We start from the raw sequence: 14,134 nt of genomic DNA, 5'->3' as shown, positions 1-14,134 counted from the left end.
ATTTGAACTTTTTGATAAATGATGCTAGCCTTCCTCTAATTGTCCCAAATGGTGAGAGTTAACTCTGTTTTTTTAAACAGATTTGTTTCCCTTTGCTGTTTGGAGGCTGTTACACGTTCCACTCACTTACCTGTGTCTCTGGAATATTCAGATAGTTCAGTGGGCAGCAAATTGAGTATGTAAAGAAGTTATTTGGAAAGAAAGGGAAAAGTTTTCATATGGTCTTATTTTTAGCACTTCTGCCCTCATCTCCACTTGGAATGTGTTGACCTCCAAAGCCAAAACTCCCTCCCTGTGTGGTGTCCGACGCTGGACTGACTGTAAGACAGACAGTGACCAGGCAGGGATGCAGGGTTCAAGACAGGAAGGTCGTCTGCAGTGTGACCCCCAGCCCAAGCCCTATGTCCCAGGTCATGACGTCACTCTTCCAACAGCCCAGACTGTGGTCTGACAAGTGACCACCAAGGTGAGCCACTCCATCCATCTCCTCTGGTTCCAGATAAGATTGAAGACGAGTTGGAGATGACTATGGTTTGCCATCGGCCTGAGGGGTTGGAGCAGCTTGAGGCCCAGACGAACTTCACCAAGAGGGAGCTGCAAGTCCTTTATCGAGGCTTCAAAAACGTAAGACCCCACGGCCTCCGAAGGCCGAGGCAGGATTTCCCACTTGGGGCTAAGCTCTGCCAGATGCCACAGGGGCCCGTTAGGGGGCTTTCCCAGATGTGTAGCTGTCAAAGGAAGGCCAAGGCTATCAAGGGGACATGAAAGCAAGACCATAAGGCTAGAAAGAAAGACTCCAGGCAAAGATGAGGCAATCTCAGTGGACGGGAAATGTGCTGACAGCCCAGGCACTTCACAGGTTGACATAACCTTGGAGAATTCACCCCGACCCAGGTTCCAGCCTTAGCATAACACGTGCACACTCTTGATCTTATTGGTGCCATTTGGGTCTTCTGTAACCAGGCTCACTTGCACAAAATCACAAGTCTTAGAAGGGGCTGAGTCACAATCCAAACCCAGGTCTTTCTAGTCCCAAAGCCAAACTCTTTCTACCTCACAGTGCCCATCCTCTGATGATGTCTCATCATTTTACAAAGCAGCTTTGGTCCTAAGGTGGGAATACCTCCAGACCACTCACCTTGGAGACATGGAAGTGCGCAGGTGGTTGCCCCGTCCCTGCCACCAGGGATCACAGGGAACCCTAGACCCCAGGGCTGGGCCCATCTGCTCCTCCTGGGGCAGCCCTCAGACACCTCCCACCATTCTCGCCCTTCACGCAGGAGTGCCCCAGCGGTGTGGTCAACGAGGAAACCTTCAAGCAGATCTACGCCCAGTTTTTCCCTCATGGAGGTGAGTCCAACCTTGAGAAAGATCCTGCCCGGCTCCCCCTCTTGTGAGCAGCCTTCCTTCCTCCAAGTTCACACTCCCTTGTAATCCAGCTCCTCCTCAAGGTCGGGGAGAACTCAGAGCAGGATTTCTCCCTTATTACAACACATGGAATTCACCAAAACCTTAGCAGAAAAGAGCTCTGAAAATGGACCCTCGCTAGGAGAGAAGGAGAGATTGATAAAGCAGTATCATAAAATCTCATAATAGCTCTAGAAAGCAGATATTTTTATCCCAGATGGGGCAGCTAAGTTTCAGAGAGGTTAAACAATTCACTCAATATCACACAGCCAGTGAGTAGCTGACCAGGATTAGACCCCATAAGTATCTGATGTAAAGCTCTGCCATGTTCGTCCCACCATCGTGCCACACACTCTCCATTCTTTTCCCTACAACAGCTGAGGCAAGCTAGAATTTTGACAAAGAACTTTAGTAAATATCAGAAACTATCAAAATAAACTAATCCAAAAAGATGCAGGGAACGTAAAATTGTGCTTATACATCCAGGTTGGCAAGTGTGCCAGGCCCACGGCTCCTCTGTTGCCCTGCCTGACTCCTGCGGGAACCCAGTCTGGCCCATGGGCCTGTGACATCAGTGGCTTTCCCTGTGGCTTCCATGTGTCACATGCTACCCTTCTTCCTGTCCTCAGGAGCTAACTCCTGCAGGATCCGTTCCCTGGGTCCTGACGAAATGCAGATGCAAGTGTACTAAACACCTCTGGGGCTCTATTTCCATGGGCCTCTTCAGCAGCAGACAGGAGCCTTCCCAGGTGTGGGATCCAGTACAGGGCCCCTACCCAAGCCGGGGCAGCTTTGTCCCATGCAAGCCCCTGACTGGCTGTTTGTCGAGTTCTATTGGGCACTCTTCATTGAGTTTTGACTATGTGGGAGCCTTGATGATGGTTTCAATGATGTGACTATGTGAAAAGTTTAACATGCTTTTTCAAAAATGTCAAGAAATACATGTTGGTAGAGCAGGCTTGTCACACAGCCACTGCAGGCACCCGCACACAGCTGCCTATCCCACCGGGAGCCAGAGCACATGCACAAGGTGGTCCTCGAGACCCCAGAGGAGATGCCCCTAAAGGAGCTGGCTGAGACCCTGCAACAGAACATGGACCACATGCTGTGGCTGAGGCAGCAGAGAGGCAGAGAGTATCGCCATTTGCATTGCTTTCTGGCCCTACCCTAGGAAGAAATGACCCAGTACTTGAAGAAGTTCCAATTATTCAAATGACTACTGTTATCTGTTGCTGTGAAATATTTGAATATCGGCTGGATCCAGAAACAGCAGGCCATTCATCCCTAAGCACACACACTCCTTCCAGCGGTGGCACACCCTTCCCTTTACATTATGACAGTTTCTTGAGGGTCAAACACATGTTCATATTTGTCATTATTAAGTTAAAAGAAAAAAGAAAGTCAAGAAATAGGTCTTGCTACATCCCATTGTACAAAGACGGGAAAGTGAAGCTCAGAGAGGTTGTGTTAGATGCCTGCAGTCACACAGCTGTGCAGTGGCACAGCTGCTATCTAAGCCCAGGTGTTTGTGCTCTCTAGTGAGTGCTCATTCCACAGCACTGCACTGTCACTCGGAAGAACATCTTCACACAGTCACTGTGTCATTCATCCACCAAGAATTATACACACAGACAGGCAGGTGGGTCTTTCTCCGGGGATGGCTGGCTGGAGGCAGAAAGGGCCTGTCTGGGCTCTTAGTAGAACTTCTCACCTAAACTCCAGGAGGGCCACACTGGGCCCGATTCACACCAGCGGCGTTTCCCACTCCACCATCTTCACCTTCCTGTCACCCAGCATCACCGTCTCTTTGTCATTGTTTTTAAGTGACTTCACTTCCTCTGCGGGGCCCTGCTCCCGTCACCTGCCTTCCCTCTCTGCCTTGCAGATGCCAGCACGTATGCCCATTACCTCTTCCACGCCTTCGACACCACCCAGACAGGCTCCGTGAAGTTCGAGGTACGCGTGTCTCAGGAGCCCCTGCTCCCCATCACCTCTTCCTCTAACCCATGGGGCGTTGGGGGTGGGGGGGAAGGGTTGGATCATCAAATGCTTCCGTCAAGACAAAGAAACTTTTATCCATTAACAAGCATTTCCTGAAGATAGAGAGAAGACAAATGCCCCTGCCTTCCCAGAACTCAGGGCCTGAGGGGACAAATGACAATGGTTTAACAGCTCACAGGCACTCCGAGCTTTCCTTGTGGCAGGGTCTGTACTTAGTGCTTTGCACGTATTGACTCATTTAATCCTCACAATAACCCTACAACGTAGGGTTCTATTATTTATTATCAGTTTACAGAAGAGGAAAGTAAGCAAAGAGACTGAGTGGTTTTCCCAGGTCAAACACTAGTGAGAGGAACAGGAGGGATTTGAACTCAGGTACCATGTTTCCAGAGTCCACGTTCTTAGCCACTAGACTGTACTGCCACCAGTATGAAAACTGCAGCCATGGGATCAGGCAATACCAGAGGAGGCTGTGTTCCCCTGTGTCTGGAGGTGTCAGCACACACAGAGCTCGATTCTTCTTCAAGGAGGCTCCTCCCCAAAATGGGACAGGGCACAGAATGGAAGGGGGGCTGCTCTTCCCTGAGCGTGGCCATAGCCTGCAGGGGACTGAGGACATGGGAGATGCCATCCTGTAAAAGCAGTCACAAAGGCTGACCCCAGGTCAGAGCTCCGCCCTTCCCGATGGCTTGATGGTTAACGCTGCTCATGCCTCTTCCACTTCTCAGGACTTTGTAACCGCTCTGTCGATCTTGCTGAGAGGAACCGTCCATGAGAAACTGAGGTGGACATTTAACTTGTATGACATCAACAAAGACGGATACATAAACAAAGAGGTAAGTGAGCTGAGGCAGGGGCATGAGAAATCTGCAATGAAGGCACCTAATTAAGTAGCAAACAGCCCCAGTCGTGATAATGAAATTGCCTGAGTGAGGAGGAGAGATCGGCTTGGGGTTAACAGAGCTGGTTCCTGGCAAAATGAAGAAAGTCGTGGCCTTTGACCTCCCCCATTGCCCTACCCTGTCCTGTTCTCAGGCATTCAAGAGAGGATTAAGCAGATTCATTCTCTCTCACTGGGTCCCACGTAATCAATGCACATGTCAAAGGAGGTATAAGTGATTTATATCAGTGTAGAGTTACCCCCCCCCCCCAGGGGAGCTTGCATTTGAACAGGTTAACAGCCATGAGTTAAAGGTCAAAATTGGAATGGTAGAATTGCAGGCATCTCCTAGAAGAGAAGAGGGTGTCTCTGAGGAGGAAGGGACCCCAAAGGGATCACATTGGCCACACCTCTTTGCCTACTAATAAAACCAGAGAAGGAAGTGATGGAAGGTGCAGCCGTCCTTAAAGAAATCATCACAAGTAATTTCTGAATCTTCACCGCTTGACACTTGCAGAATCTTAGAGTACATATGGTGTCCAGCAGCGAGATGCCCACAGGTCTGTCTCAAAACTCACTTTGATATCTCCTGTCTCCTGGTATCTCGGTGGAAGCTTGGATCTAGCATCCTGAACATCCCACTTCCTGAGCTCCTACGCGCCAGGCAGAGTGCCTGAAGTTACAAATAGCATCTCCAGTCTTCACCTCGACCCCAAAAGGCTCTCTCCAGCTTCCATTCCTCATTCATTCAGTCGTGTGTTTGCTCAACACATATTTGAGAGCTAATTAGGTGCTCTTGGTGCTAAAGATAAAGTGGTGAACAATCCCAAAAAGTGTGAAAATCCTAATATCCACTAGTAGCAGATTCATTAAATGAATTCCAGTAAATACATATAATGGAATAACAGCTGGTCATCTAAAATCATGCAAGAGTAATAAGACGTAAAAATTAGTATAATATACTATATTTTAAAAACCACTTTAGAAAGTAGTATATGTAATATTATCTCAATTTTGTAAATAATTAAATGCTTCTGTACATTCTCAAATATACGATACTCCAAAATATTCACATACTACTTCACAAAATATATAAAGAAAGGACTCCATAAAATGGGACTTATAACACTGGTCTGCAACCTGAATTCAACCATTGTTTCATCACTAAATCATTTTACTAACTCCGGTTCCCTTTTTCTTATTTGAAACTAGACAAAATTGTCCCCATTAATACCCGTCAGACCACTCTGGATGGCAGTTTAAAAGTAAAAGAAAAGTGAAGATAAACAGCTTCCTAGAAAACAGAGCTGCATCTTCCCCTGATGGTCATTTGGAGATAAGTTCATCAAAATTGTGGGCAATGAAAATCCTGAGACAGCAATCAAAATTGGTCTTTAAGTCCATTCTCTGATAAAAGATACTCAGGAAACAAACCTACAGCTGGCAGATGCAAAGGACTTGTAAAGCACACATTTTAAAACAGACACGTGGCTAGAGACATATGTTCCCTAGTTCTATCCAGTGACAGGGCCTAGGAGCAGCAACACTCCTGTAGCAATGAGCACACCCAGCACCCAGACCTTGCTTTCTAAATACCATTCTCCAGGACAAGGAACCAGTCTCCTTGGAGAACTGGTTGATTCCAGGACTGGGAAAGAGAAAATGCAAGATGAGCCTGGAGCATCTTGTACTTAAAAAGTATGGGAGTCCTAAAAAAGAAAAAAGATGGAGGCATGTCAAAACACTATGGGAGTCAACCTGAAGGAGTTGCCAATAGCCAACGCTAGAACAATTTGAGGGAAAAAATAAAAAATGATAGTATTGGATCATGACCTACACGCTAAATATCCATGAGTCCATACTGAATAATATATCTATTCAAATAATGTATTATGTATTCAAATAAATAATTGGATACACAGATAAATGGGGAGGGGTAACAATTTTTCCTTAAAGAAGAATTCCAATTAATAAATGTAGGAAAATAAAGGAAATACAAAATCACCAATAGACAAACACCACAGTGATCCTTTTTGCAGGCAATATCCACTGACACATACTAAAATCAGTGGAGAAGCTTGACAGGCACCACCCTAATCCAGTGACCAAGGTTAACGTGGCCAGTAATAAGAGATAGCAACACCATGTCCGTCTCTGATATGATGCACCAAGAAGGATATAACATCACCTCTCTGATAGTCTTGTCAGAAATTCATTACTTCAATTTAATCATAAGAAAACCAGGGGCCACCTCAAACTGAGAGACATTCTTCAAAATAACTGACCAGTACTCATATCAAAAGTATCATGATCTTGAAAGACAAAAAGAAAAGAGAAACTGTCACAGATTAGAGGAGACTTAAGGAGACACAATAAGTAAATGCAATGTGGGAACTTAGAACAGAAAAAAGACACGAGGGAAAAAGCTGATGAAATTTGAATAAGCTCTTAGTTTAGTTAATAGCATTGTAGCATTGTCAATTTCCAGGTTTTCATCGTTGTCCTAAGTTGTTAACATCAGGGGAAGCTTGGTCAAAGTTATATATGAACGCTCTGTAGTATTTTTGAAACTTTTGTGTAAGTCTAAAATTATTAATAATAGGTTGAAAACAGAATAAAAAATTAAATAAGCACATGGAATGAGGAGGAGCAGGCAAAGAACCCAGGAGAGAGGCTGGGTCTCTGTAGACACTACTTCAAACATCCCGCAGAGAAGGCTGTCTTCGTCCACTCTTCTCCCCCATGCAGAGCAGGGATCGGGATAAGCCACAGAACACCATGCCCGGCCAGTGTGATAGGAGAAGAACACAGAGCCACTCAGCTATTGCTGGCCTCTTTGCCCGTGGTAGGCACTGTGCCAGGTGCAGAGGCCTTAGCACTGAAGGACCCAACACGTGTCCTCACAGAGCTCACAGTCTCAGGGAAACAGAGCTGTAAACTAATATTAGGAACAACTTAATTATTTAAACAAGCACAGGTTTCCCTCACTATCTGGAAGTTCCGTTTTATGAAAGACCTACATTAGTAGCAGCATTCGTTTTGCAGCGAGCCATTACAGAGGCAGCCCCCACCCGCCAAGCTCTTTCCTGGGAACTACACTCGGCGTCTCATCATCAAGCTGCCATGGCCTTGAACTGTGTCTGTGATTAAGATAAAGCATCTGTGCTTTATCTCCATTTATTTTGGTAAGTTATTTTGGGGGTCAAAGAAAGCTCCAAAGTTTTCCCATATAAATTAATGGTAATTCCTTCTTCACTTTACTGTGTGTTGACTTTTCATAAGAAGCACTCTACTTTCGGATAGCAAGGGAAACTTGTATCTACTAAGCACTTACTCTATATCAGGAAGCATCGACAGATTGGAAAGAAATATGGTAGGATTTGTAACATCTATCAACCCCCAACAACCAAGAAGGGTAGTTATTGTCTTTGTAGAAAAGGATCTTTTGGTTACAGACTAGAAAATCATCAACATAAACTAGCTTGAGTTGAAAGAGATTTCCTGTAAGGATATAGGGAGTCTGATGGAACACACTTAATCCCCATTGGAACTACAAAGTTGTTAGCCTCTCTCTCTCTCTCTCTGTGTCTCCTCTTCTTTCTCCTCTCTTTGCCACACCCCCACAACCCCACCCCCAACTCCAGCATTGTCTGAGATCAAGATGGCCACGCTCTCCCTGCAGGAATGACAGCTTCAAATTGCCAGCAACCTAGGGGTGGGGGAAGCCCAAAAGGAGGTTTTAGTTTATAGGGTAGCCATTCTCAGACACCGCCTCTCCGTGGCTTCTCTTGGTCTCTGTTACACCTCTTTCTTCTTCAGTTGCTTTTCTCAGAGAGCCTGTGTGTGTGTGTGCACAAATTCACACGCTCCTGTGAACATTTCTGTTTTTCCCCCATCCCCTCCTTCCTTCTCCCCGCTCTGCTCCTCTGTTCTCCTCTCTTCTCTTCTTTCTCTCCCTTTCTCCCAGCATTTCTCTCATCCGCTCTACTTCCTGTGCATCTGCTCATTCTACTCCTTACAGAAGTTCTACTCTTCTGCAGAGGTTTTTGGTTTCTGCTTATCCTTCACCTCAGCTAAAACCTGGAAATGGCTCTCCCGTGGCCCTGGGCCCAAATCCACACGACTTTCGAGCTCCAGGGTTCTACTGCTTCTGCCTACAGTTGCTGTGCCTCTTCATTCAAACCTCTCAAGAGGGAAATACTGAGTAGCTCAGCTTTAGTCAGATGTCCACCTTTGTTCCCATCACTTGTGGTCACAGGGACAGGTCATGTGGTACAAACACAGCCACCCCGGCCCAACGTCTCAAAGGAATTATGGAGTGGGGAGAGGGTCTTCCAACCCGGGGTGGCGGCTGATCAGGGCACAGCCATGTCCACCCTGATCCCACACATAACCCTCACGGACAATGCTCAAGAAGAGGTAACCTACCTAAGAGCTTCCGAAGGCAAAGAGAACTTTCCACTGTCCTCTCTCTAGAAGGAAGCTCCCAGAATATAACCCCCTCAGCTTGTTTTCTAAATCCCTCTCATCAGCTGAAGAGGGTCCTTTTAATCACTTTCATTAGCAAGGGGGACAAGGAGCCTCAAACTGTCACCTAAGAAGAGCTTGACCTCATGGTCCCCACACTGTGTGCTTCCATGTCCCCTCCCAGGAGATGATGGACATTGTCAAAGCCATCTATGACATGATGGGGAAATACACATATCCTGTGCTCAAGGAAGACACTCCAAGGCAGCACGTGGATGTTTTCTTCCAGGTAAGAGCATACGCCCTGTGTGTGAGCTCTGAGCCCAATTTAGACCAGTCAGCGCACAAGCATCAGAGCAAGTGATTTGTGTCCAACCCTGAACTAAGTATTGCGGGAAACAGAAAAGAATTATGAGATGTATTGTGCTCTAGGAATAGATGATCTCATTAAGCAGACAAGCATACACTACAGAAGAGAACAGGGAAGTATATTATTAAATATAAGCGATATAGTATGGACTCTAAGTTCCATAAAAATTCTTGGGGGATCAGAGTAAACAGAGAAGACGGCATTAAGCACATTTGTGTGGGTGTTGAGCATTTATGTCTGGGGATGAAGGGGAAAGAAGGCTGGAAACTAGGGTGGGGGGATTGTGAGATCTTGACACTGAAGAGTTTGGCCTCGCTCTGGTGAAGGACGAGTGGCTTCTATTCGTCTGTGAGTAGAAGAGTGGTGTGGTCATAGTGGTGTTTTAGTAAAAAGTTAACCTAACAGCAGAGTTTCAAAGAATGTCAGAGCTCATTCTGGTCCAATCCTCTCACTTTGCAGATGGGAAAAGCAGAGGCTCAGAGAGGCTTAAAGACTCACTCAAGGGCACTCAGTAAGTGACGGAGACAGAACTAGAACCTCTCACGTCCGGTATTCTTTCCGCCAGAGAGACAGGTTAGAAGAGAGTCTGCAGAGGACACGTAGGGTGTGAGCAGAACAATCGGGAGATGAGGTGATCAGGGTCTGCAGCAAGTCTTTCAATTTTAAGGAAGCTCACAGGGGTCAGAGAGCTGTAACCAGGGCCTAGGCAGAGGTGTGTGGCCAGCGAAAGACCACCCTAATTTTGGGGCAAGTTGGTTAGCAAAAAGCAAGTTTTGGAATGCAGATTCCAGATTCTTTAAAGTGCTTTCATAGTGCTTCCTGTTGTGTCTTTCAGAAAATGGACAAAAATAAAGATGGCATCGTGACTTTAGACGAATTTCTTGAATCCTGTCAGGAGGTAAGGAGAGATCCGAGGGCACAAAACCTCTAAATCTGGGGAAGGAAATCTGGGGCTTGGAGACCTGAAAGAAGAGAGTGAGAAACCTGCAACCCCTCAGATGAGAGCCATCACCACCAGCAACAACTCCAAAGTCCAGCTATCTCCACTCCCCAGACTGGCCTGTGGTTGGGCTCGGCCAAGCACAGGACTGAGCCAGATGCCTAAGAAGAGGTGTTGGGGGTGTTCACACAGCCAGAGAGGGTCTCTGTGAAACCACAGACATCCCAAGTCAGCAACACCGTCATTTTCAACCTGCCTCTGGCTGGATGACCCACTCCCCAGACTACAGGGGACTAGCTGGGGAGAAAAATCGCAGGCTTTACAGATGTTAAAAAGATATTAGTTCATTATCCAAAAAATTTGACAACATATAAAATCTACAAATTTCCTGCAAAATACAATTTATCAAAACTAACACAAAAGGAAATGGAAAGTCTGAGTAGTCCTATGTTTGTTAAAGAAACTGAATCTGTAATTTAAAACTTTCCCACAGAGAAAATGGCAGGCAAAGATGTCTTCACTGGTAAACTATTCCAAACATTTAAGAACAAAAATGACGCTAATCTTATACAAAAGCAGAGAACAGAGAAAGAGGGAAAACTTAGCTTGATTGATGAGGCTATCATGACCCTAACATGCAAGCTGGACAAGGCATTACAAGACAAAAAACTTTTCAGGCTAATATATTCCTCCTGGACATAGATGCAAAAATCGAATCCAGCCATAGGTAGAAAGCATAATACATCATGAATAGATAGGGCTTATTACAGGAATGCTAGATTAGCTTAACATTCAAGAACTAGTGAATGTGATTAATGGCATAATAGAATAAAGAAGAAAAATCATGTGATCATTTCAGTAGATGTAGAAAAGTTGTTTGATAAAATACAGTACTCACTGTTTTACTGGATAATGTGCTTCTTCCAAATTTCTCTCTAAAGTCAGGAAAGGTGCTTCTTGCCTTGTGTTGCCCACTTTCCACGTCTCCATCCCTTACTCCCTGTTTCTCACATCCTTGCCAGATTCTCTCTGCATAGGAAACCCATGCTGGAGGTCAGCTCACCAGTCACAGAGCTTCTCATGGAGGAGCCTCAGAGTTCTGACCGTCCTCTCTTTTCTCTCTCCTCCTTTCCCAGGATGACAACATCATGAGGTCCCTCCAGCTATTTCAAAATGTCATGTAACTGTGGACATAGCCATCTGGCTCTCAGAGACGTTGTACTAAACACCTTAACACCTTGATCTGCCCTCGTTCTGATTTTACACACCGACTCTTGGGACAGAAACACCTTTTACACTTTGGAAGAATTCTCTGCTGAAGACTTTCTACAGAACCCAGCATCACGTGGCTCAGTCTCTGATTGCCAGCTCTTTCTCGTCCCCCTTCTTGAGAGGGACTAGAAGAAATTGGGTTTATTTTGGAAGCATGCTCATCTCTTCACACTGCTGCCATATGGAAGGTCCCTCTGCTCGAGCTTAAACAGTAGTGCACACTTTTCTGCTTGCGTGCCCCAGTCCACTGCCTCCAAGTCCAGCAGACTTTGATGTATCTGGAAGCAAGACAACCTGAGCCAAATGCACACCATCCTCTGATGGCCTCCCAAACCAATGTGCCTGTTGCCCTTCCTTTGGTGGGAAGAATGAGCATTATACAGAACAACTAGAATCTACCATGACTAGGTTGGGAGGGTCAGCACCTAACATATGTAGGATAGGACTGAATTATTAAGCATGGCATTGTCTGATGACCCAGACTGCCCATGTCCTTTGTTTCCAGAGGGAAGGACCAATAATTCTCTCTCACACTAGCATCCGTGCTGGTAGTACAAGTCCCTTAACATGCCCAGGAAAGGAGCCAATGCCCAGCAGTCCATGCCTCCATTCCATCTCCTGCTAGAGCCCAGCACTGCATGTCCCTCCCAGAAAGCCCAGAATGCCTGCAAATTGCTGTAATTTTATACCATGTTCTAATCAATAAACAGAACTATTTCTTACACTCTTAATCGTCATTTCTTCCATGACTCCATTAGGCAGGAGAGGTAAATTGTGAAAAAGGGAGGCTAGTCCATTCACTTGGCATCCAGTTAAGTACTCACTTGGTGCCAGGCCCTGTGCCAGGCAGTGCATCGTCCTCACCCGCCCCCAAGCAAACATCCAATTCAAATGCAAATACTGTGACCTTATGAAATGCAGCTTAAAGACGAGACTCTTCACAACACCTCTCTTGCAACAAGACCGCCACTCCCAAGACCCTGTCATGTGGACATCTGGAGCCTCATGTGGTGTGGCTGAGGATACAGAGATAAAGAGGTGGTCAGGACCTCCTGCTGAGGGACTTGGAGTCCAGGGGTTGATCAAGCGGCTTCAGCCTATAAGCAGCAAATGATTATTTATGTTGGACACTACAAGTCTTAGTTTCTCCATTTGACATCACATGACAAAGATGAAGAGCTAACAGTGACATTTGTGAAGGAAAGCGCTTTATTGAACCCCTCTTATGTGCCAGGTGTTGCACTAGGGGCTTTATATACATTATCTTATTTCATGCTCACGGTAGAGCACTCTGGAAGGTAGAGTCTTAGTTTTACTGGTGAGGACACTGAAGCTCAGGGAGGTAAGGGGATCTGCCTGAGGTAGCACAGCTGCATAGAGCGCGTTAACTCTCCCCTCTCTACCCTAGAGCCTTCCTACTAGGAAGGAACTCGCCCCAAGGAACTGAGGGACCTCACACGAATCTCATTCCTCTGTAGTCAGAAAGACTCAGGAATTCTTTGAATCCAAACAGCAGATGAGGACACAAACGCAGAGAAGGGGGAAGCCTCAGGACCTGTGGAGCACTAGCAAGAGCAGGCCACGACATCTGGTGCATGCATGAAGTGCTCCGGATCTGATCCCCATCGGCCGCCGCCTGGCATGGTTGGAAATTGTAGGGACCACAGCTCTGTTTCTCTATTTGGGCTTCCCGAGCGCAGCCGTGTGGCCATCTAAGGCTGCTGGACATGCGGCCGGCGCCCAGCAAGGCATACATTTAGCCCCAAGCAGACCCTTCCCATGTGCTGTCTGAACCTGCATCATGAGGCTGTACGATGCCCAGCCCGTGGTTCGCCACGCTGGCTACACATCACAATCAACTGGAGAACTTTGAAAAACGCCAGTTCTGGACCCCACCCCAGACCAATGGAAGTAGAATCTCTGAGGGTGGAGTCGGGATATGAGATTCTTTAGAAGCTGTCCAGGGGGTTGTAATGTGCACCCAGAGCTAAGATGGGCAACTTACCACACCCAGTGCTAAGAATGGAGCCATGATCCGAGCCATTCCCCTGGCCACAATGATTGGTGCAGAGCTGGGCTTGCTTCCTAAGCCAGTCCACACGGCATGAATCTCCAGACTTATGCTGGGAACAATGGGACAAAAGGTTCTCTCTCCTACTGGACATGAATGAGAGAGCATATAGTCCTAGGACATGGTGGCAGCAATTTAGGAATTCTGACAGGTTATCCAAGAACTGAAGGGCAGATAAACCAGAACCACAAAAGGCAAGGCAGACAGCTTTTTTAAAAAAATTAAAAGATAAACCAGAAATCGGGCCCTTGATGAGATCATTGAGCTGCTAGATCAAGCCATCCCTGAAGCCACACACACCGCTGACCTTTTCAGATGCCTTGGTCAAATGCCTACATAAGGTTTAGACCAGTGTTTCCCACCCTGGCTACATATCAGAATCACTGGGGAGCAGCATTTGGGGACATTTTTTAAAGTGCCAAATGCTTTGGCCTTATCCCAGGTTCTGAATCAGAATCTCTAGAGATGGAGCCCTGAGCATCAGGAGGCTTTAAAAGCTCTCCAGGTGATTTCCAGTGTACACCTAGGGCACGGAGCCCCCGTTGTGGAAGAGGGGAAAGGCTGGCACCCTTCTCCCTCTGCTGGCCAGACCACAAGGAGAAGCCCAATTCAGTCCTGAGTGCCCAATACTGAGGGGAAAATCAGCATCTGGAGATATTCAGAGAGAAGACAGAATGGAAGGAAGATTCAAAACCAGTTCTAACATGAATAATCAACAGAAAGAGA

At 46.4% G+C, this 14,134-nt stretch overlaps 1 protein-coding gene across 4 annotated transcripts in view; it reads left to right on the top strand.

Annotated features, from left to right (window-relative positions):
- KCNIP1 (potassium voltage-gated channel interacting protein 1) overlaps positions 1-12,068 on the top strand; it is a 344,476-nt gene extending 332,408 nt beyond the window's left edge. For all 4 annotated transcript variants that reach the window (XM_070570361.1, XM_070570364.1, XM_070570362.1 and 1 more), the window contains 7 exons: positions 500-624; positions 1,281-1,350; positions 3,293-3,363; positions 4,137-4,244; positions 8,940-9,044; positions 9,961-10,023; positions 11,202-12,068. In XM_070570361.1, the coding sequence (XP_070426462.1) occupies positions 500-624; positions 1,281-1,350; positions 3,293-3,363; positions 4,137-4,244; positions 8,940-9,044; positions 9,961-10,023; positions 11,202-11,249 (590 nt within the window). In that variant the 3' untranslated portion in view covers positions 11,250-12,068. The remainder of the gene's footprint in view (positions 1-499; positions 625-1,280; positions 1,351-3,292; positions 3,364-4,136; positions 4,245-8,939; positions 9,045-9,960; positions 10,024-11,201) is intronic.
- The last annotated feature ends 2,066 nt before the right edge of the window (positions 12,069-14,134 follow it).

This window comes from Equus przewalskii, chromosome 13, assembly GCF_037783145.1.
Source record: "Equus przewalskii isolate Varuska chromosome 13, EquPr2, whole genome shotgun sequence".
In the NCBI taxonomy this organism is placed as follows: Eukaryota; Metazoa; Chordata; class Mammalia; order Perissodactyla; family Equidae; genus Equus; species Equus przewalskii.
The sequence above is the reverse complement of the archived record's forward strand: the minus strand, read 5'-3'. Positions and strand labels throughout refer to the sequence as shown.